Source organism: Megalops cyprinoides, chromosome 15, assembly GCF_013368585.1.
Source record: "Megalops cyprinoides isolate fMegCyp1 chromosome 15, fMegCyp1.pri, whole genome shotgun sequence".
Classification (NCBI taxonomy): domain Eukaryota; kingdom Metazoa; phylum Chordata; class Actinopteri; order Elopiformes; family Megalopidae; genus Megalops; species Megalops cyprinoides.
In genome coordinates, this window is record NC_050597.1 from 19,967,952 (window position 1) to 19,994,401 (window position 26,450).

Below are 26,450 nucleotides of genomic sequence, written 5' to 3' on the forward strand. Positions count from 1 at the left end.
TTCCCCGGCTGCATCGCACTTCCCTGTGAGCTCAGCACGCTCTGCGTTTCCCCTGACGGCCGTGACACTGGGGCGTCACTGAATACTGCGTCAGCACCGACCCCATCTGACCTGCCCCCTTCACACGGCACCCTCTCTCCACAGATCAGCCCCTCTGTGGCATAACTCAACCCCAAGTCCTGCTGCTGATGCTGCTGCTCCTGCTGGGGCTTGGTATTTTGGGGAGGTGCCAGATCTGATTGGCTCAGGGCTGTGCTACTTTCCTGAGTGAGGCTTGCAGAACGGGTGAGTGTGGAAGCCGCTGAGGAGAGATCCTGATCCAAGGACAGATGTTCACCCCGACTTAATCCCCCGTTCTGACCTGCCACCTCTTCCAAAGACCCCAGGCCAGCAGGGACTAATCTGGTGTCAGATGGAGTGATGGTTACTCCCTTTGTCTCCTGTGCATGTGCTTCCTCTTGTTTCTGTCTCTCTACTGTGCACATATCTCCTTGTTTCTGTTCCATTTCTGTCAGTTTGTCTTCAGTTTCTCCCCGTTTCTTCACCATTCCTGCCTGTTTGTGTTCCGCTTCGCTCTGTTTCCCCTCAGCATGTGTACAGAGAAGCTGGGTAGTCGGGAGTTCAGCTCTGTGCTCAGGCCCAGCTGTGACAGGCTCAGCTTTGCAGTCAGGCTGGGCATTGAGTGATTCTGCTCTGAGGCTGGGAGCAGCAGGGAAGGGTGCAGTGGAAGAAGGCTGGGGCGAGGCAACATCAGTCTTGGTGTCCAGAAGTGTTTCCTTTGGAGTTTCAGCCATGGCGTCCTGTTGAACAATGAGGGATTCTGTCTCAAGGTCAGGTCCAGAGCTGAGGGGTGTAGCACCACAGGAGTGAGCAATGATGGTTTCAGCATTGGGTTTGGATCCCAGTGTAAGTGAATTAGTATGAGTATTAGGTTCAGTACCGTGAGATTCGGTAGCTGAAGCAGCTTCCAGCCCAGTGCTGGAAGTATCTTTACAGAGCTCTTCAGGTTTAGGCCCAAGGTCTACAGTGGTGTGAGACCCACCCCTGGGGTCTAATAGAACATTGCTGACTGTCATGACTTCCTGTCCAGGACCTCTTGAGGCAGGTCTGTCCTCTGCGCAGCTCTCAGTGATGTGTTCTTTCTGCCTATCTCCTCTCTGAATCTGCCCTCCGTCTGGCAGAAGGGCTCCTGGGGGAGAGGAGACAGCACCCCCTGGTGGCTGTGAGACACAGGTTTCTCCATTTTCAGCCTGATGTTTCTGCTCAATCTCTGAGACTGTCTTCCCTCTCTGAGTATCCTGAGAAGAGCCAGTCTGTGAGGGTACCAAGGTGACAGCTTCCTTTTTGTCCTGAATCCCTCCTGTTGCCACATCAGTGCCTGTGTCAAGGGACAGAGAGCTCACCTGGGTGACAGCATCCCCACCTTTGCTCACAGGTGTGCTGCTGGGATGTCCCTCTGTTGCTGGAGTCAGATCAGAGTCTGTGGTGGTCTCCCAGGGGATGAGCAGCGGTCCAGGTGGCATGATCAATGAATATGGTTGAGGGTCACCTTCAACCCCCAGTGAGAGGGCTGGGTCAAGTCCCCTCGGCTCAGGGGTAGGAGTCCCAGTTTCGGCCATTTTGTTCTCTTCAGGTCTTGGCGCCTGAGTGGGCAAGGCTGGAGGAGAGCTGCTTGGGGGTATACTTTGGGGTTCAGCAGGGGACTCCTTCATCTTGTCTGGAGAGAGAGCAGAAGATGCTGAAGGAAGGGAACACAGTGGTTTCTCTGGCTCAGACAAAGTATCCATAGGAACATCATGTTGGGGGGTTCTCTCCTGCAGGCTGTTATCATCCTTTAATCTCTCAGAATCCTCCTTGGTTGATTTATGTCCTTCTTGCATGGAAACTGACACAGAGCTCTGCTTCAAATCCCCTCCAACCATTTTAGCCTCCTCCTGAGCTCCTTCTGTGACCTGCACCTTTGCCCGCTGAACTTCCTCAGGGCCAGCTTCTGCTGGGTCAGCTCCCTGACATTCAGCTGCTGGCAGGAGGCTAGAGGTGTCGCTTCTGCCCCCGTCTTTCATGGGCCCCAACGTGTCGGAAGCTGTTTGTTTCTCGCTGCCTGTAAAGGTCACCTCATCAGACAGCTCCTTGCCGCGGCTTAGCTCAGCATCCCGGCTGCTGGCTGCCTCACCCCCCTCTTCACTGTTCGTCACCCTCCCCACCTCCTCGCTGTTCTGTGGCGTGGGTTTAGAGGGATCCTCCAGCTCGGGCCGACCGCTGGCAGGGGCCATCGGGTCCAGGGTCGGATGAGGCAGCAGCTCCTGCCTCTGCAGGGAGGAGAACTCCTGGAGTGTGAAGCTGCTCTCCATCACTGGGTGTCGCAAGCTCTCATGCACCGTCAGAGGGGGCAGCGAGGCGCAGCCGCCCGGGACAGCGGGGGAGGTGTCCCCCGTGCTCTTCGACGTGCTCTCTTCCGCTGTCCCCTCCACCCTTTCCTCTCCCCCGCTACGCCCGCCGCTGTCTTTCATGCTGACAGGAACGTCACCAGGCTGGGTGGCTTTTGTCTCTGCGCTGGTTTTTCCAGGCCCTCTCAGCTCTGCTTGGACCTCTGGATCGCAGGATGGCAGAACGTGTTGACTGTGGCTGTCACCAGGTGGCCTCTGTGCACCTACTGGAGGGTGAGAGAGGGTGAGGGAACTTGAGTTTAAAACCACAGAGGCCTTTTTGAGATCCTCGCTGTCTCTGTCGGTGTCCACACCCCCAGGCGGAGCTTCAATGGCAGCTGTTTGGAGGGTCTGTGGAACAGTGGCAACAAATCTCTCCTGCTCTGCGTTATGACCCTTTCCGAGAAGCGCCGAGTCCTCCTCCTCCGGTTTTCCCTCAGTGCCAGTGGTGTGATGTTCAGAGTTAGTCTGTGTAAGAGGCAATCGCAGAGGGTCCAAACCGCACGTGCTCAGTTCGCTCAGAGGCTGTAGGCTGGAGCTTCCTGTAGCAGAGTCACCCTCAGTCGAAACGGTGAGCTCATCCACACATTGCGACTCTGACGCGGACTCGCCGACGTCACGGGGGGGTCTGGTAACGTGTTCGTCTCTGGCGAGTTGCTCTGGCTGCCTTGCCGTCGTCCTTGTCGCCGGTTCACTCGCCGCCCCCCCACAGGCAGGTTCTGCTGTGTGTCTGAGTGAGATCTGCTCGTCTCCTCTCTCTAGACTGTCTCTGTTTCCCACCTCTCTCCCTCCCTCTCCCTCTCCCTCTCCCTCTCTCTCCTTCCCCCCAGCTCTGTATTCCTGGCAGTCACGTCCCAGGAGCCCGTGCGGAGGGGAGACGTGGCTCTGGTCATCCTGATGGATGGGCGCCCTCTCGCTCTCCCTCTCTCCGGCCAGTGAGCGAGCGTCTGTCCCCGGGGAGTGACTTTGCATCCCGTCTCCTCCCTTCCCCTCACTCTCCTCCGAGTTGTGTGGCATTCTGACGCAGCAGCCTGGCAGCGTTTCTCCCTCAGACGCTTCGAGCCCGGCACCGTCTGCCTCCTCCTCTTTCGCAGGTGAGCGGGCGGTCTCCTCTAAGATTAACGACGGGTTTGAGTGTCTATCTGTGATTATCTGAATCTCCTTGAGCTGCACTGCCGGTGAGCTGCTGTGCTTAGTGCTTTCCTCCGCTCTCTCTCTCGTCTCTGCTGCTGCTGCTGCCTCTGCCGCTCTCTCCTTCTCTCCCTCGCATTCTATCATTTCTGGCATCGTGGGTGTTGTCAGTGGCAACGCGGCAGCGGCCGCTGAAGCCTCTTCAAGGGTGCTCTCCTCCCCAGCGGGGCCGCGGCTTCCAGGGAGGGCGTTCTCTCGGTCCGTGTGGGCGTCCGAGCTCACTCCCGCGCCCTCCCAGCCCGGCCGCGGATCAATTGCTGCAGCCTCGGCAGATGTCGCCGGGGCATTTTTGCCATTTTTTCCCCCCTCTGTTGCGGGGTGATTCCGGTGTGGGGTTTCAGGGCCTGATTTTGGGTCATGGGGGCCACCTGTCCCACTGTCAGCCCTGGGCTGCTGGGGGCCCTGGGGGATGGGCAGGCTAGGGGTGGGGGAACTGGCCTGGTCAGTAACATGATCATTCCCAGACCCCAGGGCTGGAGGTGGGGGGCAGATGTTTGGCTCTCCCCGGTGGCTCAGCTGTTCCTGGAAACCTGAGCAGTCTCTGTGTGGATCTCCATTCATCTGTGTCTCTGTGTCTGTCTGTGTCCTGAACTCTGTCTGTGAGTCTTTCTCTGTCTGTAACTCTGCCTTTGAGTCTGTCTGTGTACCTAGCTCTGTGTTTGCCTGTGCCTCCATTTTTTCCACCGTGTCTGGCTGTGTGCCTGACTCTACCTGTATGTCTGTCTGTGTCTTTAACTCTGTCTTTGAGATTGTATGTGTGGCTGTCAGTGTCTTTGTCTCTGACATTGAGTCTGTCTGCATCTCTGACTTGGTTTCTTTCTGCATCCCACCCACCAAGTCAATGTCTATTTCTGCCTCTGTCTTTGTCTCCATGAATGAGTCTGACTGTGATTCCGGTTTTATCTCTGCCTGTATCATTTTGTTTTTCTCATTTAGCAATTCTGTCTTCGGCTCGTTCTGTGCATCTAGGTTTGTACCACTTTGTGTCTGTTTTGTTGTACCTAATGATGGCTCTAGAACAGTCTTTATCTGCATCTCCTTAGGTGCCTCTGTTTGTCTTGATGTAATTTTGTCTGCCAGTATGTCTGTTTGTGCCTGTGTCTCAGACTGTTTGATATTCTCTGTATCTTGCAGCACCTCTTTTAATAAATGTACACTTGCTTCTGTTTTTGCCTGTAGCTGAGTTTCCTCTTGTGCTTTCACAGTCTCTGTCACTATCTGGAAATCTGTCATTTTCTCCTGCTGTTTCTCTGTCTCTTTCTGCTTCTCTGTCTGTTTGATATACTCTGTATCCTTCAGTGTCTCTTTCAATAAATCCTTAGCTGCCTCTGGTCTAGTCTCTCGCTGCGTCTCTGCTTGTGTTTTGCCTATCTCAGTAAGTAAATTATGTTGTGTCTCTGTCAGAGTGACTCTATTTGTCTGTCTGCCCAGTGGATCATAATGTTCCTGCAGGGCTGCAGTCGAGGTTTCGCTTTCCTCTCCTCCCCTTTCCTCATCTGCATTCCCTAAAAGGTAGTCTCTGAAGCTGAATATCTCCACCTGCCCCTGCACAGCCGGAGACTCACTAGCATGCGTCTTATGTTCACCACGGTCCTGTTCACTTTGGACCACTGGGACAGGAGGTGTTGATGACACAGGGTCTCCTTTAATGCTAGCCCTCTTCAGCGTCTCCTCCTCTTCATCGTCAGAGTCCGGAGGCAAAGCTACGGAGAGACACTTGTCGATCTCGTGGGCGGGCGTGGCATCACCACCCGGGTGGGGCACCAGGAGGGAGGCCATGTGTTCCTCGCATTCCCGAAAGGCCTCGCGGAGTTCTCTATCGATGAGCGCAGCAGAGCTGTGGGGTGGGGGGGTGTCCGGGGGGGTGTCCGGAGGTAGCCCTGGGAGGGCTGTTCCCCTGGGATCTGGGTCACTACCACAGCTGCCAACGTCCAGTGCAGGGCTGCTGATTGTGGGGTGTTGGGAGACAGAATTAAAATCACTGCTGACCAGTGAATGGCTATCGCTCAGAACAGGTCAATCCACTCAGTGCAGAACTCTATGACTGCCATGCACAGACACTTCGGGACTCTGAACCCTTCACACCATGCTGCAGCCATCATATGGCACTGCACTGCACCCTTCACACCACACCGCACCCTTCACACCACACTGCACTCAAGCAATCGAATTGCACTACACTAACCTCTGCAAACCACACTGCGCTGCACTGCACTCTTCAAACCATGCTCCACAGCAAAAGGCAGCAATTCTTGATTCCTTTCCATAATCAAAGGCTTGCACGCACATACAGGCACGCCCATTACAAAGAATGCTACGCTCAAATGAGCATGTGCTGCATGCAGAAGAAAAAAGTGTTCCACACAAGGTGCAAGTGAGTGGAAGCTGCTGTTAGCCTGAGTGGCTGTGAGAGGAAGCTGCTCTAAATGACTCCATGGTTACTGTGTTTTGAGAAACATAAACCGCCTTATTGATCCCATAAAGAGGACACGACGGACCAGTGTAGAACATCATCTTATATTTCATATGCGGAATCGTAACTGGCTGCTGCAGTTGGAGCATTGGGTAAGACATCACAAAGTGCTCACTTCCAATCCTGTGTGTGTCGGGATGTTTCCACAAAACCATTAGGCTATTCCCTCTTTCAGAGCTGCTTCCTGATCTTTCATTTCATGGCTCACACAACCACTCGCAGCGCAAGGAATGAAAACCTTTACACAACACATATTTGTCTGTCGTCTCTATTTTCCAGCCATCACTCATTTTAACCACAAGACGGAAAAAAAAATAATTGAGAAGGAGTCTTTCTGTGATTGGCCAACAGCCAGATCATGTGATCACCTCGGGCCCTGGCATCTCCCTGACAACAGCAACTCTGCCCTGACAACAGGACACGGCCCGTGTCCAGCGCAGTGCCCGGCTTAGCTGAGAAGAATGGCACACCCTCTCCAGCGGAGAGGAGGAAATAAAAAGCCGTAATATGTGTGTAATGGGAGATGGAGTACAATGTGTTGCGTGCCAGTCGGCCCTTCAGCAGCGGCGGGTGCTTGGCGAGGCACAGCATGAATCAGCAGCGGCACACCCAGCTGCCGCCGCTCCTGCGCAGCTCTGTGGAATCTCCGCCGGCCCTCACACGCACGCACCACGCGCTCGCCGCGGCCCTCCAGCGCACAAAAAACCACAGGCTCACAGGAGGAGGCCGAGCGGCGGGACCAGCCCAGCCACAAGGGTGGCACCACAGAGTCTGCCCTCCGCACGCCTGACTGACTGACCAATTTTACTCTCTCGTCTGAGAGGGAATTTAAAGCAGATTTAACCCTGTCTGTCCAGATAAGACCATTCATTCACTTTGGTTGCCTGCCCACAAAGATTTGTGGAGGGGGCATGAGGGAAAATTGAATTGGACTGTTGACAATAAGACAATTTCCTTAAATTCAATGCAGTTTGATCTCAATGGATTGAGCACATAACAGCCCAACATTACACAATATTGCATTATTGGCATTTAGCAGACACTTTTATCCAGAGCAACTTACATAGGTTACAATTCCATGTTACCCATGGATATTTACTGAGGCAGTACTGGGTTAAGTACTTTGCCCAAGGGCACAACAGCAGTGCCCCAGCAGGGAATCGAACCAGCAACCTTTCAGTTACGAGCCTTGCTGATCTCCCCTACCCCCACACCCTAAACATTTTAATTCTGAGTTCTAGTTTTCTAGCTGCGTGCCTGAGGCAAAAATTAGCTTACATTGTTCCTTGCCTCTATCAACCGATTGACACTTCAGGTAACACCCTCTGCATACCATAAACTGACATGTGAATGAGGACCTAATGAACATTAGATTTGGAGCACTGTGTTTAAAGCTTGGCATGCTCCTGAGATTTCTGTCAGTCACTGCAGATCTCTTCAGGCATATGATGGAGATAATGTCTCATGCTTATCATTTTTTGTGTGAAAGTTTGACATGATAAATGATATTTACTGACATTACAATGATGAAAGCCATTCTAGAAGAAAATAAGATAATTGCATTACTGTATTATTTTATTACTGTTTTGTCACAATACAGGCTTGAAAAAGGTTCTTTCTGAAAGGAACTTATTTAAGTATGAAAATGCAAGTTTGTGTAATAATAAAAACCATCTGTTACAGTGGTCTGTAAGTTATTTTGTGATCCATGCAACTTTACAACTAGATTCCTCTATCCACCATTACTCTGGTGGTCTCAGACGCTCAGTCAGAGATTCTTCAACAGGTCACCTCATAGACAACTTTGACTTTAAATATACTTCTTTCACAAAGGTAGAATTCACGTTGTCAAAACAAAACAGTAATGACAACAGGCAATATGGAGCAAAGACCAAATACTGGATTGCATTCAATACTGCATTCAACTGGATTGACACAGTAACAGGCTAATTTAAGGTTAAAAAATGGTCACATTCAATTATATTCAATGGTGTTCTCCACAATATCTCTGCTGTCACCATGCAACATACTCCCTGCTGCCTGATGGCCCAGCTTGGTTAGATGAGTCATGGCACTTGCCCATTTCATTCTAAAATAATACTTCTAAAAGTATAGAAATCCATAAATACGTTTGACGTACCAACCCAAGGACCCGCCCAAAAAGCTTATGTTACACAGCTGTGGTACAGACCCGCAAAGTGATAATCATGGGCATTGTAAACAAATCTCCACAGCAGAGCTTCGGTTCTGCAGGTTTTTCCCTTTGGGAGCCTCTTTCTGAAAGCACTCTGTAATAAACCATGAACTGGTAGCTCCATGTGAAGATCCAGAGCACAGTAAGAATTGGAGCAGTGCAAATATTTACTGGCAGTGCTCTCTGAGGCAGTGCACTTTGCCTGTTTCCTGTTAGAGCTGTCCTGCTCTCTCCTCTTTGGGTCTGGTTCCAGCTCTGGGCTGGTGTGAAGCCGGCCCAGCACATTTTAGAGATTACTGATATTCGGAGACAAATCGCTTCCAAAAAAAAAAAAAACAACATCATACTCAGGAAACACACAAAAAACCACATCAAACTCAGACATTGAAATGGGTGCAGATTCTCCTGCTAATCACGCATGTTAAAAGTCTAAAACGGCGCAAACCAAGCAATTTGTGTGAGCCTAGCACAGGCAGGCCAAAAACCACACACCAAACAGAGAGAGGCAGTGGGGTGTAACCGACACCCACTCTCCCACCCAAAGATGTTTAGCGACAAGATGAGAATCGCATGAACATGTCAAATTCTGTGTTTTGCCAATGCGCTCGAATGTTAGTCCCTAATCTTCCTCATTTTGCCTCCACCAATAAAAATGCACTCCTTGATCATATATACCAATACCAAATGGTGATTTGCTGCCCTGTAAAAAAAACAGGGAAGTAACAGCTTAGATTCTCATCTTGGTGTAAACTGTCTTTGCTCCCCATCGATCTCTCACTGTCTGCGGTACCTTTTCACAACGCCCGCCACTGAAGGGCTTGCTTCGGTGTAGTGCTGCAGCCCAGCCAGCAGGGGGTTTGTGGAGCTGCTGAGGGTCACCTGCTCGCTCTTCATGTTCCGCGTGCCTACCTGCGTGCTGCTACCCGCAGGCACACACAGGCACACAGATACACAAACACCCACACGGTCATGCCAGGTCTTGTCTGCCTTTCCCGAGTATGCAAAGCAATTCTATCCAAGGGTTGTGTAACTCAACACTGCTCCACATACACGCGAGCGTATTTCTATGAATGTTTTTGTGCAGTGAATGTTTCTCTTTTATATTCAGTTTCCACATTTCTCCACACAAATACCCCTTTGTTTGTGGTCTTTGTTCTGTGCCCAGTTTTAAAGAGGCAGGTGGTCACTGGTTGGCTCAGGTGAGAGAGGAGGCGGTTTGCACAGGTGAGTCACCAAGGTGTGACCCCAGTCCTCACTTCACTTTCTCTTCCTCATCCTCTTCTGCCTCATTTGGGTAGTAGGTTAATAATTGATGAACTGCACATTTTTTTTAGTAACTGTTACACTTACAACCTCTATCTCTCCTTCCCCCACTCTGATTACCTCCATCTTATCCCTCTCAGTGTCAAGTTCAGAACAGCTGATATTAATGCACTTTGTAAGACCGAATGATAATATGTACGCATAGGGATTATTGTTATCCTGCGCTGACACTGTGCAGCTGTAGATGGCACTGAGTTCTAAGCACCCTTTTTCTGCAACTCTTTTTCACCAATCAAGTCTGAGTAGCATTTCCAAAATTCCAGCAATCAAAGTTTCATGTTTATCAGTTCTCACCATTTCTTTTTCATATGATTTTGCTATATTTTGTAGTGTAATGTAGTCGGGTGTGTATATTGTGTACAGTCTGTGTGTATACTGCATGTGTGAATACACACGAGGCCTACCTGAGTGAAGTCTCCCAGATGTTCAGCTCAGTGCTGAGGTCTGTGTTGGGCAGCAGGTCGTGAGGAAACAGCAGCTCCTCCTTCTCCTCTTCCTCTCGTCTCTTCCTCTCCTCCTCCTCCTCACTGGTCTGTGGGGTGTGTTGCTCCGGCTGCGCGGCTGGGGGATCGGTCAGCACAGACCCGTTTTCGGTTCTGCTGTCCCTCTTCTCCCCAGTCTGACTGTCAGTGTGGGCTGTAGCCTGTGCAACACAATGGCACGTGAGTTTGCTGACCGACACTGCACTGAAATATACTACACACCAGTATACCCATCGACACATTGCTGACACACACGGACACATCTGTTTACCTGACACATACCAACACAACAGTTTACCTACTCACACATTCTGAAACACCAGTTGACCTACTAACACATTACTGACACAAACATAATAACAGTTTACCTACCGACACATTCTGACACACCAGTATACTTACCAACAGACAATTACACAGACAACTGACATGTATGTTATGCATGTTAAGTCACTGTAAACGCTGATAGAAGACAAAAAGTACCCAACACAATGCCGAGATTAACTATTAGATGCAACCTGTCAAGATCATTTGTAATTGTGCAATCAGTGACAAACCCATTAATTAGATCCAAATAATCCATTCTGTCTCGTTAGTTTAAATCGCTCAGTTTACATCATGCAGTCTGTAATTCAAACAGCTGTTCAATCACTGTTATAATGTCATCTGACTCACTGCACCTGATCAAGCATCCATTTCAGTGGAAAGATATATAATGAAAGCATTACTTAGACTGGCTGCTCTGCTATGCTTAAATTACCCTGAACTTGTTCTGATTAAGTACTTTTATACCAGGAGATCCGGTTGAGCTACAACTACAGCAGCCAGAAACCACATCATTTGCATAACGAGTTTGCCTATATCCTAAGTAGCAAGCAGTTCCCAGATTTAGCGACCACATCATACACTGAGGGAGTAGTTTAGACGAGTGATGATATGAGAAATACATATATCACTACAAAATCATGACAGCGTATCTGTTGCGACCAGATATTTATCTCCAGGTTTCCTTCCATCCTCTGTCCAGGAAGCTCTGATGCTGTCAGTGTTCCAATGCTGACTGTTCTGTTTCAGACCACACACCTTCAACAACAAGCCAGTAAATCACTTGTAGTTTTGATCATGGGAAGCAGAATTATGAATGTGACCAAGCTGGCTATCTGGTCTATATTAAAGAATCAGTGATATCTCCGTGCAGGCTATATAGCGAAATAGCATTCCTTTGCATGGTGTTGTGGGCAAACAGCAGGGCAGTATGACTCTCACTGATACGTGTACCCTCTCTGTAACTGCTTTGCCAGCATCCACCCTATGACCCAAACTGTTTGTTTGTATCAAAATAATGATGATGGATTCAGCAAGCGTGATGCAAAGTGACATATTTAGCAGGCCCCGTACATCCACCTGCATTTTAAATGATGACACATTCAGAGAGCCCTACACAAACTTCCACAGCCTAATGATGACGTTTTCAGAAGGCACCGCAGCACTCCATGCAACTCACTGCTGACATGTCTCACAGGCACTACAGTCTCCATCAGGCTGGCAATGACTTGTCTGGAGTTTCTGCCTTCAACATCATATCCAGGATTAGTTTATCCAATCATATCCCTAACTTCAATCATTGTGTGAAAAAAGCGGACGCTGATCCAGGTTCAGTGGTGGACAGTAGTGTCCGTGCTGAGTAATCCATCTCCACTGACAATGACACATTCAACGGGCCCCATACAACTTTCCACAGCCTGACAATGACACATTGGGCTGACAGGAACATGAGCCCATGGGAAACTGTTTCACAGAGATCCTGTTTGGTTGACAGAGGCCCTCATGTTATCCTCTTTGAACAAGATTCTCCTTGTCTTTCAGTCTGTTTTTAGAGTTGTGATAGATGGTGCAGTATAAATTCAAAGTAGAAGTAGAAAGCTGTAAATAAGAAACACACAGCAGACAAAACGTATACATCAGACACAAGCTTTTTATAAACTGACACTACATGAAATGAAACCTTTACAGGGATTAAACTAATTTACTGGAAGTAAACTTATATGTAACATCCCATTCAGTACAGTCCACTAAAATGGCATTATTTCAAAAATAACCTGACCGTACCAAAATAAAATGAAATTGAATGCGGTGTGCTGTGCGCGTGGCAGTCAGTGCAAAGTGATAGTAACTATCGATTGACTGGTGAAGCAGACGGCAGCTCATCGATTGACAGACGGAGGGAGAGATGCGATCAGAGAGGCCTGCTGCGTGGTGCACCTCAGCACTGCCCGAGGATCGGGTTCCAGACACATTACACTCACTCACCAGGGATTCCCTGCCATTACAGCATCCATCTGGAGCCAGGGGAGCCATTCCTCACATGCACGCGCAGGGCACTTAAACATGGTCTCAAACCCACAGACACGCACACAGACATGTGCACATGCACAGACACCAACCATATCAACACTGTGCCAGTACGGAAACACGAATGCAACATCGAGGCACAATTTGAACCAGACCTCAGACTCTTAGGGAATATGTTGTGGTCCCAGACAACTGTCACACCTGCAGGTACTTTCAGCAAAAAATGCAAAACCGTTCTGCCAGTTGACTTTCTGCTACAGCAGGAAGCTGCACAGATAAAGACTGAGGAGAATATGGTCAGGGGTAAATGAATATGCCAGTTTGATGTATAATGTAACATTATGCTACTGTTGAGAAAACCTCAGCGTGCACTGCAACATCTGTGAACTGAGAGTCAATACAGAAAAGAGGCAGAGCATTTAAGAGCACGTTAAACCTTTATCAAACCCCTGTAACACTTACTGTGTCGTTATCACAGATGCACTTACTGTAAGTGCATCTGTTGTTCTCAGCCTGAACTCTCCTCCTGTGCTGTACAACACACAGTTAATGCAGCCAACCCTGTTCTGTATTATTATTAGTAGTTCTAGTAGTCTTAACATTACTGTTCTTGTTAATAGTAATGATTATGACCATCATCATCATTTGTTCTGCTGGATTGCCTTCTCACATGCCTTTGGCTGATACTTTGGAAGGTAGGGTGGGGACATGTGTTGGGCCTCTGTTTTCAATGCTGAGAGGCGCTTTACTACCCCTCTGTCTTACCCAGCAGCAACAGTGTGTTCCTCCACTTCAATCTACCCAACATACAGAACAGTACCAGCAGTAACTTTCCACAACATGCAACTGCCCTAATACGCAGCGCAAAACTTCTCACAACAGTAAACTCCGGTGCACACACATTTCATTGTATTAAACGCCAGAAAGTTATGGATGTGTAATGTCACTGTGCGTGACTTAGTTCAGCTGTAAATTGCAAACAATCACTGTGTCACTGTGTACACTACAGCAAACTAGCCTACATAACAATGTACCCTCTTTCAGAACAGTGTTGAGACAGGAGTTTCCCTTCCTCGTGTTCAGTGGTTCTCTGTTCACGGCCTTATTTCTGAACGTCCTTACCTGTCCCCCCCTCAACAGCTCCGTGTGGACAGAATATCAGAAACCCCACATGTCAGAATGTGTACAGATGTTCCCAACAGCCTAGGGTTCTGCTAAATTCTCAGTTATGGTCTGCCTGGGGTCACAATCCAGTCTCTGTGTAACAGAGAAATGTCATCACCATAAATGAGCAGGAATCTCCAAACTCAACCTGCACCTCATATCACCAAAGCAGAATATAACCAAACATGCACACGCGTCTTTCAACCACTGCACAAACTCTGAGGCAGACAGCCAAGGGGGATGGGGGGCGGGGTGGGGGAGGTAACGAGTTAAACACTAACGCTAATGAGCAGTCTTCCTTGTGTTTTAGAAACGGTCTGCAGTGGGCTGGTACTCTGACCTAAGAATTCAGTGAGGCAGAAAAGCAGATTCTGAGTACCCCACCCCCACCCCCTCCATGGAGCCCTTCCACTCACCACATTGTCCCAGCAATAACGTCCTGCTACCCAGCAGGGTAGAGTTACAGCGGCCAGTTGCCCCACTCCCGTTCTCGCTGAGAGAGCTCACAGCTGTGACTGATACCCTCTGTACACACGCTCACACAATACTTACACGTTTTACACACACACACACACACACACACACACACACACACACACACACACACAGACACACACACACACACACACACACACACTCAAATACTACAACACTCACAATGTCTATACACACTGACACTCACACTCACACTCACACTCACACTCAAAATATACACATGTAGTCATTGAGTACACACGCTTACAGTATAAACACACACTTCCAGAGTATGCAGACGCTGTCCTTTGAACAGAAGTTATAAATCTCAGTTTCACGCACTCACCCTGACTAATATAAATAGCCTCTGATGTCAGACACGGAGAGCAGGGAAAAACGCTTGGGTTCACAGCTTCCACTCCTAGCTCAGCTCTGAGGGAGAGCCTCCATGTGGCTCCCGTGCCGTCTGTATTTTGCAGGGGTGGAGAGCACAAACATGCTGCAACACATGCATCTGGTCCTGACTCAGCTCTCTCCTCCTCCTCCTCCTTCCTCTTAGATTTCCATTACACTCCCGACCTCTGACGCGCCCACAAAGGTGCGCTGCATTTTGAAACTGCAGGTGGAGCCCCAACCTTCCAGCGCTGAGAAACAGTCCAGCGAGTTACTGACAGCAAACGTCTTTGGCTGGGACTCGGGGAAGTTGTGAATTCCCCTCCTCCGAACTCTTCCTACACAGCACTCTGCCCCCTCCCCTTTCTCTCTCTCTCCCTCTCTCACTCACACACACTCAGACTCAGAGTCCTTCCCTCCCTCTCTCTCCTTCCCACCCGGTCACTTCCTGGTCTGGGAGTGAGGCCACACAATCTCTGTCTAACTGCAGGTGAATGCTGGGAAATGTGCCAAAGGTTAACCTCACAGAGTCCCCACTGCAGGGGTCGGGTTACACACCAGAGGATTTGGTTCCTGCCTTGACCTACAAAGCTCATACACAAAAGCAAGCACACATATGCTGGAACGAACACACACACACACACACTTGCTGTAAGTATAATGTAAGATGAGACTCTCCCAGCCACTCTGTGTCTGTGGTTGCCTAATTAACACCTCCCCCCTTGTGGACAGCTTGTCTGCCCCCCAGACCGACTCAAAGACATTGAGGGCTTTTCAGGCTTCTATATTCACAGGGGTATCTTAGATTAGATAATTACCTGTTGCAAAATAGTGACCCAAGACTGAACTTATTGTGGGTGATAAACAACGACAGCAACAATGCTACGGATAAAAGAAAGAAAGAAAAAAAAATACACACAAAAGCACACGTATATATGTTTTTAAAACTTGCTCCAGTTTTGTGCCACCACACACAAGCACACACATACAGACTCTAAATTAATACCAATGAGTAAACCAACAAGTGACACATAGTGCAAAGTAAGGAACCTGCACTGTACGGAGCTGAGCTGCGGTGTCATGGTGTCACGCTGTACTGGGCACGCTCTGTGAATGATGCTACGCGTGTTTGGCACACGGCGTAGTCCAGCAGCCCAAACCATGCCGTGATGTACAGGCCGCACGCGACCTTGCACGCACAAAACATGCGCACACACACCCAGAAACACACACACTCACTGGAACCATACCTGAGGTTGCACAGCCTGCTGAGGGGGAAACAATACCACATTACTCGAGGCGCCCCCTTGTGGCTGAAACACAGAGTAGCCACACACATTAACCATGGCCAGAAAAAAAACAAAAATAGTCTTCATGCTAAAGCAGGGCTAACTTCAGCTTTGAGCCATGCATAAGACAGTTAATAGCAGTCTTGGTTCTGGACTAATACCAGCAAGACTTTTCCACTACGTGGAAGAACACAGCCAAGTCTGAAGTGCTCAGAACCTGGGCGCAGAAAAATGATGTTTTCGCTAATCGCATTAAGATAATCCCATGCTACCAAATTCCAAGATTCTGGGCAAATAATCAGAGGAATGCCGTTTTCCTCTGACTGGTGAAGGCTGGTGTTCTGCCAAACACCTGACTGACTGAACATAGCCAGCAGCACCTGAACAAATACCCATGCAGCCGCTTCCTAATATACTGTACCCCTGCAGGTGGGTGAAACATAGTAACTACAGCACACAGAAGGGTTCATGGGGTGGTTACTTTACTTCAGGTTAATAATATTAAGTGTACTGAAAACAGCAAAAGGGCATTGAACCCACAAACTCAAGATAACTGAAGGAAGGAAAAAGGAGTTTGTCCCTCCAGTGCACAAATCACTGGTGTAATTTGAAAAGACTAATGAACACTTTCCCAGCAACAGTGTTTTTCTGCACCTTCCCAAAATATCACTGCACACAGCTTCCCAAGAGCTGAGAAATGCCTGACCAAAAAAAAGTCTGTGGGTTAATATAAACAAAAGATTAATGTGGAGGTACACACACTGCTCCTCAGGAGCAAGGCTCAGCTGTGCGCCCCTGCTAAACCAGCTGCGAACCAAGCGTTAGTTCCCATGCGAGGAGGCGTTAGTTTTTAAGTCAGAGCATGTGGCCGTTCGTTTCCGTCACCTTACCGGAGGCTCTCCTGAGCTGTTCTCGTTCCCCATCGCTCTCCGGGGTGTTGGGATGCGACTCGTTGAGCGCCTCTGGGCTTATGTCAGGCAGCTGCAAGAAACCGATGCAATGCCACTGTTACCGCTGGGAGACGACACTCCTCACAGAGTAACAGAAAAAAAAATCCGGAATGATCCACGTGTGGAATTCCCACGTCAGTGGCTCGTAGCGGAGGCGGGGAGAAGGGGCTTTTCAAAGAGTGTGTTTGTGTATGTACATGTGTATCGTGTGTATCATGTGTTGAGATTAGCAGCCTGTGATGTAACGGGTTTCTCACGGGGCAAAGTGCAGAGCAGCACCCTTCTCAGACCCCCATGCACAGAACGGTCCCTGAAAGGAATTTGGACTCTCAGGGCTGACCCAACCTTTCAGTGACCTCACAGCATTGCTATCACTTTGTTTCAACATCACAGTAGCATTGGGAAAACATTACTCACTGGTCAAGCCACCTCAAAGAGGGCAGGGAGCTCACCGAGGTGCGTGGAATGGTGTAAATGTTATCCATCCACTCAATGATTGTTGACTGTAAGCCTTCAAAACTGAACTTTATCATCTTGAGAAGCATTTTGTCATGCTGAGAAAAGATGATGTCAGTTTTTATTTATCCACAGTTCTGTGTTGTAACTGATCTATTCATATATCTATGCAGTAACTGATTCATCCATATGCATTGTGTTGGAATGCATTCCAATTGTATGTGTTGAAAGCAAACATGGCAAGTATGTCAAAATAGCAACAAGAGCAGCATCAGAGCTACAGGATAGCACGAATCTCATCAATGATGAAGCACCAAGCTGAATAACAGCTCTAATATACAGTGAGGACACCTCAGTGGTCGTTTCTTGAGGTTCACTTGTTACATATACATGCGTATGTGTGTCTTCTTAATTGTCCCTGGAGTCATCTGAAAAACACGGTATGTGCTTTAAAGGTCTTGTGGCCATTGTGTTGACCATGCCATGTCATGCAATCCCTGCTTAGCGTTGGCACTTGATGAGTCGATAGATTAAATGGAGACTTTGCGGATAATGGGCCAGCAATGGACTGGCACTCTAGCATGTCAAGCTGCTTAAAGATACTGAAACTGGGATAAGCTGTGACTCTGAGAGAGATACCCTGAGCCCGGCTCCTCAACCACGCAACAGAAACCAGGTGTGAGGGTCAGTTGGCACAGTGCGGCAGCGCCTGAGAATAGCCGGCATGAGCACACCTGACTGGCACACCATCCAGTGACCTTCCTCTCCTTGTCACGTGATTCCAGACACGGGTTTAGAGCTTGCGGGGAGTCTGGCAGAACTGGAGGAATGGGATAAATTTGTAAGCAGATGGAAGCAAATGCTCAAGTTTTTAAAGGTTGAAAAGCAAAATGCGCTAACCTTCTCTGTCAGAAGCACTCGTCATACAGAAACAAGCTAATCCTCGCAGGCTTCCCCCAGCCCTCCACAGGTGCAGCTGCGAGTTTCCGGTACCTGTACTACACCCTTTCTCACTGTCGCATCACAGGCCCCTCCCCTCCCCTCTCCTCACCTCTCCTCCAATTATGTATGGCCAGACAAGGAGCGGGGGAAAATCAACATCCGAAGTCGCCAGGGCAACGGGACCTTTAAAGTGAACCGAGCCGAGAAACGACGGCTCACATACAGCAGCCTCCTACAGCAGCCAGTAATCGGGACCAGATGAGCGGAGCGTAAACAGTCAGAGCGCAGCCTGTCCCCCAGCAGCCAAAGAGCCACGTGGTAGCGCTGAGCTCTCCTCTCTGGGGAGGGAGGGATGTTTGCAAAAGATAGATCTAAATAGCCAAATCCTTCATGCTTGTCAAATTACAGAATTTGAAGGATTTTTTCCCACTATGCAGATTTTATTCATTTGCATTTGCACGGCAGACACCTTTAGTTGAGATGATTTATAATCCCAGCATATTTACGTCACGTTGTGCTACCACTTTTGTGCTACCACTTTTGTGCCACATGATTTTTACTGGAGCAACTGAGGTAACAACATGAGATCCAGGGCACGCCAGCTGTGTGCCACTTTGCCTCCGAACTCACAGCCCTCCAGTGTGCAGAGTCCTGTGTCGTACCAGTCACTATACGCTGCTGTCTGGGACCTGCATTATAGTCACCAGGGCTGCAAACTGCTTATGCAAAATAAGTATTGATCACATGTATTTGTACATCAAAGAGCAAGAGATAACAGCTCTAGATGCAGAAAAAGCCTTCCTAAAAAAAACAAAAAAAAAAACAACCTCATTAAACTCAGCAGACAGAGATTTATGAGCAATAATCCGTGTGATTTAAGACTACAGGAGAGTGCAGGGTGGAGGAGTCAGTCTCTCTGACCGCACTGGCGAGTGCTCAAGCACACACACACACGTGAAGATCTGTTTTCGGCTGTTCGGCAGGCCTGGCCTCACTGTTGGCAGAACAGACGTCTCTGTCGGGTAATGAGGAGAAACCACAGCCATGAACCACACAGGAAAGAGGGGGGGTGCAATGTACCAGCCTGGCTGTGGAAAAAGGAGTGTGTGTGTGTGTGTGTGTGTGTGGTGGGGGTGAGGGTAGAGGGTTATTAGCTCCCAAAAGCACACTCTAACTCTTTTGAGAGGAGAAAAGGTTGACCCCCTACGTGGCCCTGGGCCACATGCTGATAGGCCCAACAAAACAAAAAAAAAAAGAAAAAGACAAAATCATTTTTCCAGAGGTCCTCCTGTCCTCTCCCACGCCTCATTCACATCCAGCTCCAAGCTGCTCCAAAGATCATCCATCATTCTGCCTAAAGTCCCATCCCTAGACACAACATCGCCACTGCCTCCTCCTCACAACACTGGCAGGAGATATGATTACAAGGGCACCAGCACCAGACACAACTCCCAGCCCCCCTGCCCGTTCTCCTTTTCTGAAATGTGGACAACCAGGAGCCGAACATTCACAATATCATTTGACATTGTTTCTAATGAGACAGAAGCTTGTTATAACTCGATATATTTGGCTCAAAGTGTCGGAATTAAGCGTTCATGTTTCTCCATAGCAGGAAGCCAGTGTTTTTCTGTTTTGACTCTTAGCTCTAAGTTCTGTGTTTCCAGATTTTGGTCAGATATATGGGGCCTTGGGGACTTGTCTCAGACAGGGATCTAGGATCTGAAACTTGTACTGCAAGTCTGAAGCAGGCAAACCGCTTTTTAAGGGACCGTGAGCTACTGGCTCTAATATGGAGATAACCCCCCTCAGCTGAAGCACATGGATGAGGTCATTTGCTCTTTATGTGCGAGTTAAACCTTTAAATTACATTAGGTTCTCTCGAGTTTTATTTCAGCCTGACTGAAATAAATGTAAAAAAAAAAACCTCCATCCACTCTCCACTCACATCTATGCAGTAGATACATGGGTGAAGGATATTTAGAGGACTACATGATCACAGAGTATTCAATTTCCACTATAAGCAATATATCTTCACACAACCCTCTCTCTACACATACAGACACACACACACACACACATACAGGAGTTTTCCTGGGACACAGAGATCGTGACTGTGAGATCTGTGTGTGTGTGTGTGTGCGCGTTTGACTGTGAGATTGACACACTGCCCCAGGTCCAGCCTGCAGTGTAATCCTCTTAGCGTTAGTGACAGATTGTGTCGTCTGTGCTGTGAGAGGCAGGTCAGTCTATGTCGGGAAGCACTGAAGGCAGGATAATGCAGGCAGTCAACAAATCAGAGCTGCTCGCTCTTGCCCTCTGCTGTAATCCTGAAAGACTGCAGACTGGCACACATACGCACAGAGACAGGCTCACTATCCACCCTTGCATTGTACATAAGTACACAGCACATTGAGCATATCTGAGCCTATCCTTCTCTTAGAGTGATATAGTAAAAACAAGAGCATAATCAAATGGGATATTTTGTATACTTGAGCTGGCAGGTCAAAGTACTGATCTGGCTCAAACAATGAAAGTTGTTCATCAAGCTACAGAATGTCATACGTAAGTTAATTACCCCCAATAGGTTACTGTGATCATCTTCAACCTGAAGTTTTTGTGGTGCTGAGATGATTTGTTCAGCTTTACCTGTTGTGATACAATAAAGAGAGAGAGAGAGAGCTTTTTCACCTGGTTCACTGACCATTCCGATGCATTTGCAGATGAACTGGGTGAGGTCATCAAGGATGACATCTGGCCCAACCCCTTCCAGTACTATTACATTACTGATAAAATCTCACCAGATACAGCCATCTCAGGTTGAAGATGATCACAGTAACTTGATGGGGGTTAATTAAGTTGTGTACATATACGACATTGTCAATCTGAGGTCACCGTGGTCTTCAAGGATTGGTGGATTGATGAACACATCTTCAACAGCTGCAACATTATAAGGAGCGGTACCCTTACCGATAAAATCTCAGCAGGCCCAGCACAAGGCAAACTTCCAGCGTGCAGAGAGGAGTGTTTGTGTTCTCATGTGACGCTCTCTGCTGGTGGTCTGCGGGCAGGCCGCTGGTGTACGGTTTGCAGAAAACACTGACCTGAATGTGAAACACTTTAAAAATAGATTCTCCTGCTGACGGCCAGTGCTGGGGCTTTATTTCAGGCAACCTCTGCAACACAAGTCATGCGCTTGCACTTTATTTCAAAATAAACCAACCCCATGATAATAACACCAATGCATCTCTGCCCATGTGCATTTTAGACAGTAAAGGGATAATTAGTCATCCTGATTTCAATGGTCCAATGCTGTGGCAAGGGTTTACAGCCACTCCAAGAATTCCAGAAGGTACGCTATTTATCTATAATTGCCTACTTCAAGGAATCCAAACAAAGCAGGTTTATTTCTTATTACTGCTCTTATTATAGCTGCTTTCCCCAGATGTGATTTGCTGTGGTACTGGATTAAACATGGCAGACTTGATTGCAATAGTTTGTAATTGGTGCCAACCTTACATAACGCAGTTAATATTAATTCATCGCTATTCATTTACAAAATGCGATGAGTCATTTGGCTGTATGAAACTGTGACGTTAAAGCTGTGGGAGTAGAAAGAGATGATTCCACAAGAACGGATTTATTTAAAAAGCTGAACTGACACACTGTGATATTATGACCCATCATTGCTTTGCTCACTTGAATAGACTGTGATACCAGCTTTACTGGTTCTGCATGCTCATTGTGTGTGTGTGTGTGTGTGTGTGTGCCTATCTCTGTGTTTGTTTGGTCAGCACAGTAACACCTGGAAACCGATCAGATGATTGGGAAGTGAAGCCAAGCCCCCCCTCTCCCCTCTCCAAACTACCCAGCAAACCACCCCCCAAACCAGCTCACATAATAACACTTCATTTCAACTGCTGAGCACTGGTGTACCATTCCACAAAACAGAGCTAAACAAAAACACAAACCACATTCTCATTGGTCGCTCGTGGGAGCCTCCTGCCCTGAGAATGACCCCCTCAGCTTGCGGGACGGTGACTGGTGAGCTCACCGTTCCGCTTATGTCTGGATTTGGCTGTCCCATTTTGACACCCGCCGGTGAGTCAAGCCTGGGGGCTTCTCTTTCTCTCATCGCCTTCATCCTGAATGAAGATTCGGGCACTTGCGTACAAACAGTTCCTCAAAACTTCACCATACACATATATAACGATAGTGATGTTGGACCGTTGTACATTCAGGAAATCGCAAAGGTGGTAGCATCTCACCTTAGCCCTAGAATGCAGCAGGGTCGTTTTTGGTCAGAGAGGTAGTTCTGCTAAATATCGGAAAGTTTTGTTATGGGCCAGATCCCCATTTCAGAGGATTGTTTGTCTATCCGTCCACCTCTCAGATAGTGTGGTGGTCCCACTGCAACTTAAGAACAGCAACAACAACAAAAAACAAACCCTGCCGTACAGCCCCCTGGAACCCTCTCACTGCACTCACCCTCACTGGCGTACACAGCAGCGCCAGCACCGGAAGATTCTTCCCTGGGCCTCTCTTCCAACCTGTCCTTCACCGTGCGGGTTAGCGCCTGCTGCTAGGATCGCTCTGATTAATATTATTATTAGATTTATTACTGTGGGCCACTGCTTAGTCCCCTCTGAGGACAGAATGCCGGTCTAAAGCGGAACTCAGCTCAGTGTGAGGGAGAGAGGGGTGGGTGGCTGGGGGGGGTCGGGGGAGGGGACAGAACTCGAGTCAGGGGGGCCATGCTCTGTAGCGTCAGAGAGAGCGGACGGGAATGCCGGGAGTGACGGGCGAGAACGGCTGGGAGTCAGCTGGGAGGGACAGGGCCCTAGGTAACCCGGTAAACAAACACGGGCCAGCGCCAGGAAGACACGGCCCGCTGCACCTTCCCTCGCCCTCCCTGTCCCTGCGTGGTGACACAGCAATCCACACCTTCTGTCACACGCCATCCCTCACTCTCGCTCTCTCCCCCTCCCTCCCTTTGTCTAATTCCCTGTTTGACCTCTCTCCTTTCTCTCCTGCTCTCCCTCTTTAAAAGGCCCTTAATCAAAAGTAAATAAAGATCCTTGGCATTAAAAAAATCAGAAGATGAACACAATGCCAAAAAAGAGACATTTCATAGCCCTACGTAAATGCCACATCCTCACAGAACAAATATAGCCTCGCTTCCACAACCTCCTTACCTGGTCTAAACACAGTAATTTTACACAAATAAGGTACAGCTGTTTCACTATTCAGAATGAATGCAGCATAATGCCAACAGCGATTTTTAATTAGCATACAAAAGGGCGGTCAAATTCTGGACCCATCTGAAAAGAACAGTGACCTCCACTCTGTCATCACAAAGCCCTTAAGTGCCAAGCGCTGAGCTCAGAGAGGAGTCTGTGAGCCAGCTGGTCCTGAGGCTTGCTGCACTGGCAGCACTGACACAAACAGCCACAGGACAGTGCAATGGCAACACAAACAATAGGAATCGGCCAAATTATGAAACAACATCAAATGACGTCAGTTACTAGGACATACAGACGAAAACACATTACATTACACGCATTTACCCAAGGTGACTCAATAGAACAAAAGTGTATCCATTCGAGTTAGATGAATAACAGCGTCAGGCTAAGCTAACAACACTGCCAGACCAGTGTGTGTGCGCGTAATACTATTCAAGCCCTACCACAAGTTAACTTGTGCAACATGACTAGACAAGGGAAGCCAAGTGTCCTACCATTCATCAGTCGCTAGATCACAGAACCCAAAACACATTGCAATACTTCACATAAACACCAAGTAGCACACTGGAGTGATATCCAGCCCTAAAAAAAGTAAACTACCCTTAAAAGTCTATCTGACCACGGTGGTTTACCAAAAACACAGACTGAGCGTGCATGAATTGGCCATTGAGATCAGAAGGCAATGGCAGACCTCACTGCCTGGACAGCACAGACTATGGTCACTATTTTTCAGGTCGTGGAAACAATCCAGACGAAACATTTAAACAGCACCTGGAAACAAGGGCATTGTATGCCTGCAAAATAAAGGTGACCTGCCCTGAATCTTCATCTTCTGAAAGAACCTCTCGAAAGGAGTATGTAGGGTCAACATTATAGCATACCTTGTCAGCTGTCGCGATCAAAGTCAAGTGCAAAGTCAGAACAAAAACGTCTTTATTTATTTAAACCTCTTTATTTACATGTGTTATTTTCATTTTAAAACTCTTGCTCTTTTTTCAGGACATGCTTTTTATCCTTCTTCTTTTTGTTCCTGAGCGCGTGCTTTGGCAATGTAAATTCACACCCGTCACGCTAATAAACACAACTGGATGGAACTGACGGAGAGGGAGGGTGAGCCACTTGATTTTTGACAACAAAGCAGTGACAAAAATACCTTGAAAGACAGAAATGAAAGAGAGAAAAAAAATATTCCCAATACAGCCTGAAAGCGCGAACACACAACAGCGAGAAAAGAAACTCTCACTCAGCCACCTTGAAACTACAGAATCTTAACTTCATAGAGGAAGAGAACGACACTGAGAAAGTGGTGAGGAGGAAGGATGGAAGGGAAAAAGGGAAACTTAGCTACCCTGCCATAAGAACATACCATGGCTGTGGCTGAAGACATATGAAATGACACCAATACAAAGCTGTCAATCATGCGTCTTTTTCCTGCTGTTTCCCATAAAGAATGTTACACTGGCCTTGTGACGCTCTGTCCTGTCCAGAGGGCTTTATCAGAATTCTGTTTGCTTCATCTCACACGATTCTGATGCATTTGTCATGCATGCACTCATGCACACACACATGCACACTCACACGCACACACAAAGAAGCATCCTTAAAGGTCATTTGATCCATCCTATTGGATTGGTCTGTGGAATACAGAAATTGAACATAGTTTCAGCCTTATATGCTGTTTATACTGGTGGGTGAGTGTGTGAGGGGTGGTCTTTGCATTTTGCACTATGGTAGCTCCACAGCCTTAAACACAGTGTTATCCTACTACAGCAGCTTTGTAATAACATTATTATGAGAGGACATTATATTCCAATTCGCTCTGGCACACCACGCATGTGCCCAAAAGCTGCTGCTGCTGGTATTGTAGCTCTTACTTGGGAGCCGGAATGCAGCCTGACCCTTTGCTGCTCCCAGTCTCACACCCTGAAGTAATTACCGCTACCAGGCTCAGAGATGGCTGGTTGATCTCTAATTGCTGGAAACTATGTGAGCTCAGTGCTCGGCGTCCTCAAGAAAGCACACAAATCAGAGATGCTTAACAGCATCCCAGAGCCACATGCTCATCAACAATAATTATATTTAAATAATCATGATGACACATGCTTATGTTTTTAAATCTTAGTCATCTTGTAATATTTAATATTTATAGCATTCAGTAGGCACAGTAAAATAATTTCTATTTCCACAGATGTTATGCTTTATGCAGATTATTCTCACTGGAGTGTCAAGAGAGGTGCATCGCAAACAGTCAAACTGAGCTCTCCAGCAACCTTCAGCACAGAGGAGTCTGTTTAACCATCACTGCCCATAAATAGACATGTTGGATGACTTCGGCTTCCAGGGAAGCGGATCACTTCTCACCATAACACACAGAGAGTATGCCTTCTGTCAGTGCATTTTTGCCTGCAACTCTCTCTCTCCTCTCCCTCTCTCCATCCCTACAGCTCGGTCACTGCCTCCCTCTCACGGCCTCCCTGGCTCCCCTCATCCCCCCATCCATCACCCGCTGCCGTGATTCCTTCCCTCGTTTCCTCCGCTCTCCTTCCTCGCATCCTGCATCGTTCCCTCTGCCCTCCCTCTCCTCCCCCATCCCCCCTCTCTCCCCCCTTCTCCCGGGCTGGTGGTAAGCAGCAGCGCAAACGCTCGCCTCTCCCTCCGACGTCACCGTGCTCCGGCACACACACAGCGTCCCCCCTCTCCTGCACAAGTAGCGAATACCCACGGCAACCGCAGCCCGGCAACCGCACGCCATATCTCCCTCGCTGCCGATCTCCTTCTGCAAGCATTTTTTCCCTTTACCCGGTCGTGGCTGCACCGGGCGCCGCTCCCCGCTTTTTACCTGGCTGCGCTGGACTCCGATGCAGTTCCCCATGCCGTATTCCATATCTTCCTCCGGACTAGTGACTGCGCCGCTACAGGTCTGACAGAAATACTCTCTGCAGAATTGCATCTCTACACTGCCATGCCATCACAGAGTCAGCCTGTGTGCGTGTGCGTGAGTGTGTGTGTGTGTGTGCGTGCGCGAGTGTGAGTGTGAACGCGTGTGACTAACAAATCCTCTCTACCACATTGCCCTGGGTGCACATGTGCGTCTATGACAT

General features: G+C 48.3%; 1 protein-coding gene across 13 annotated transcripts in view; it reads right to left on the minus strand.

Annotated features, from left to right (window-relative positions):
• The window catches only part of tacc2 (transforming, acidic coiled-coil containing protein 2), an 83,905-nt gene extending 57,455 nt beyond the window's left edge, over nucleotides 1-26,450 (minus strand). For 5 of the 13 annotated variants that reach the window (XM_036546710.1, XM_036546711.1, XM_036546716.1 and 2 more), the window contains exons 1-2: nucleotides 26,189-26,449; nucleotides 10,012-10,250 (exon numbers count right to left, since the gene is read on the minus strand). In XM_036546710.1, the coding sequence (XP_036402603.1) occupies nucleotides 10,012-10,250; nucleotides 26,189-26,299 (350 nt within the window). In that variant the 5' untranslated portion in view covers nucleotides 26,300-26,449. Of the gene's footprint in view, nucleotides 1-10,011; nucleotides 10,251-26,188 lie in introns of all 13 variants that reach the window. The other 8 variants (XM_036546708.1, XM_036546706.1, XM_036546709.1 and 5 more) reach the window with 3 other exon arrangements.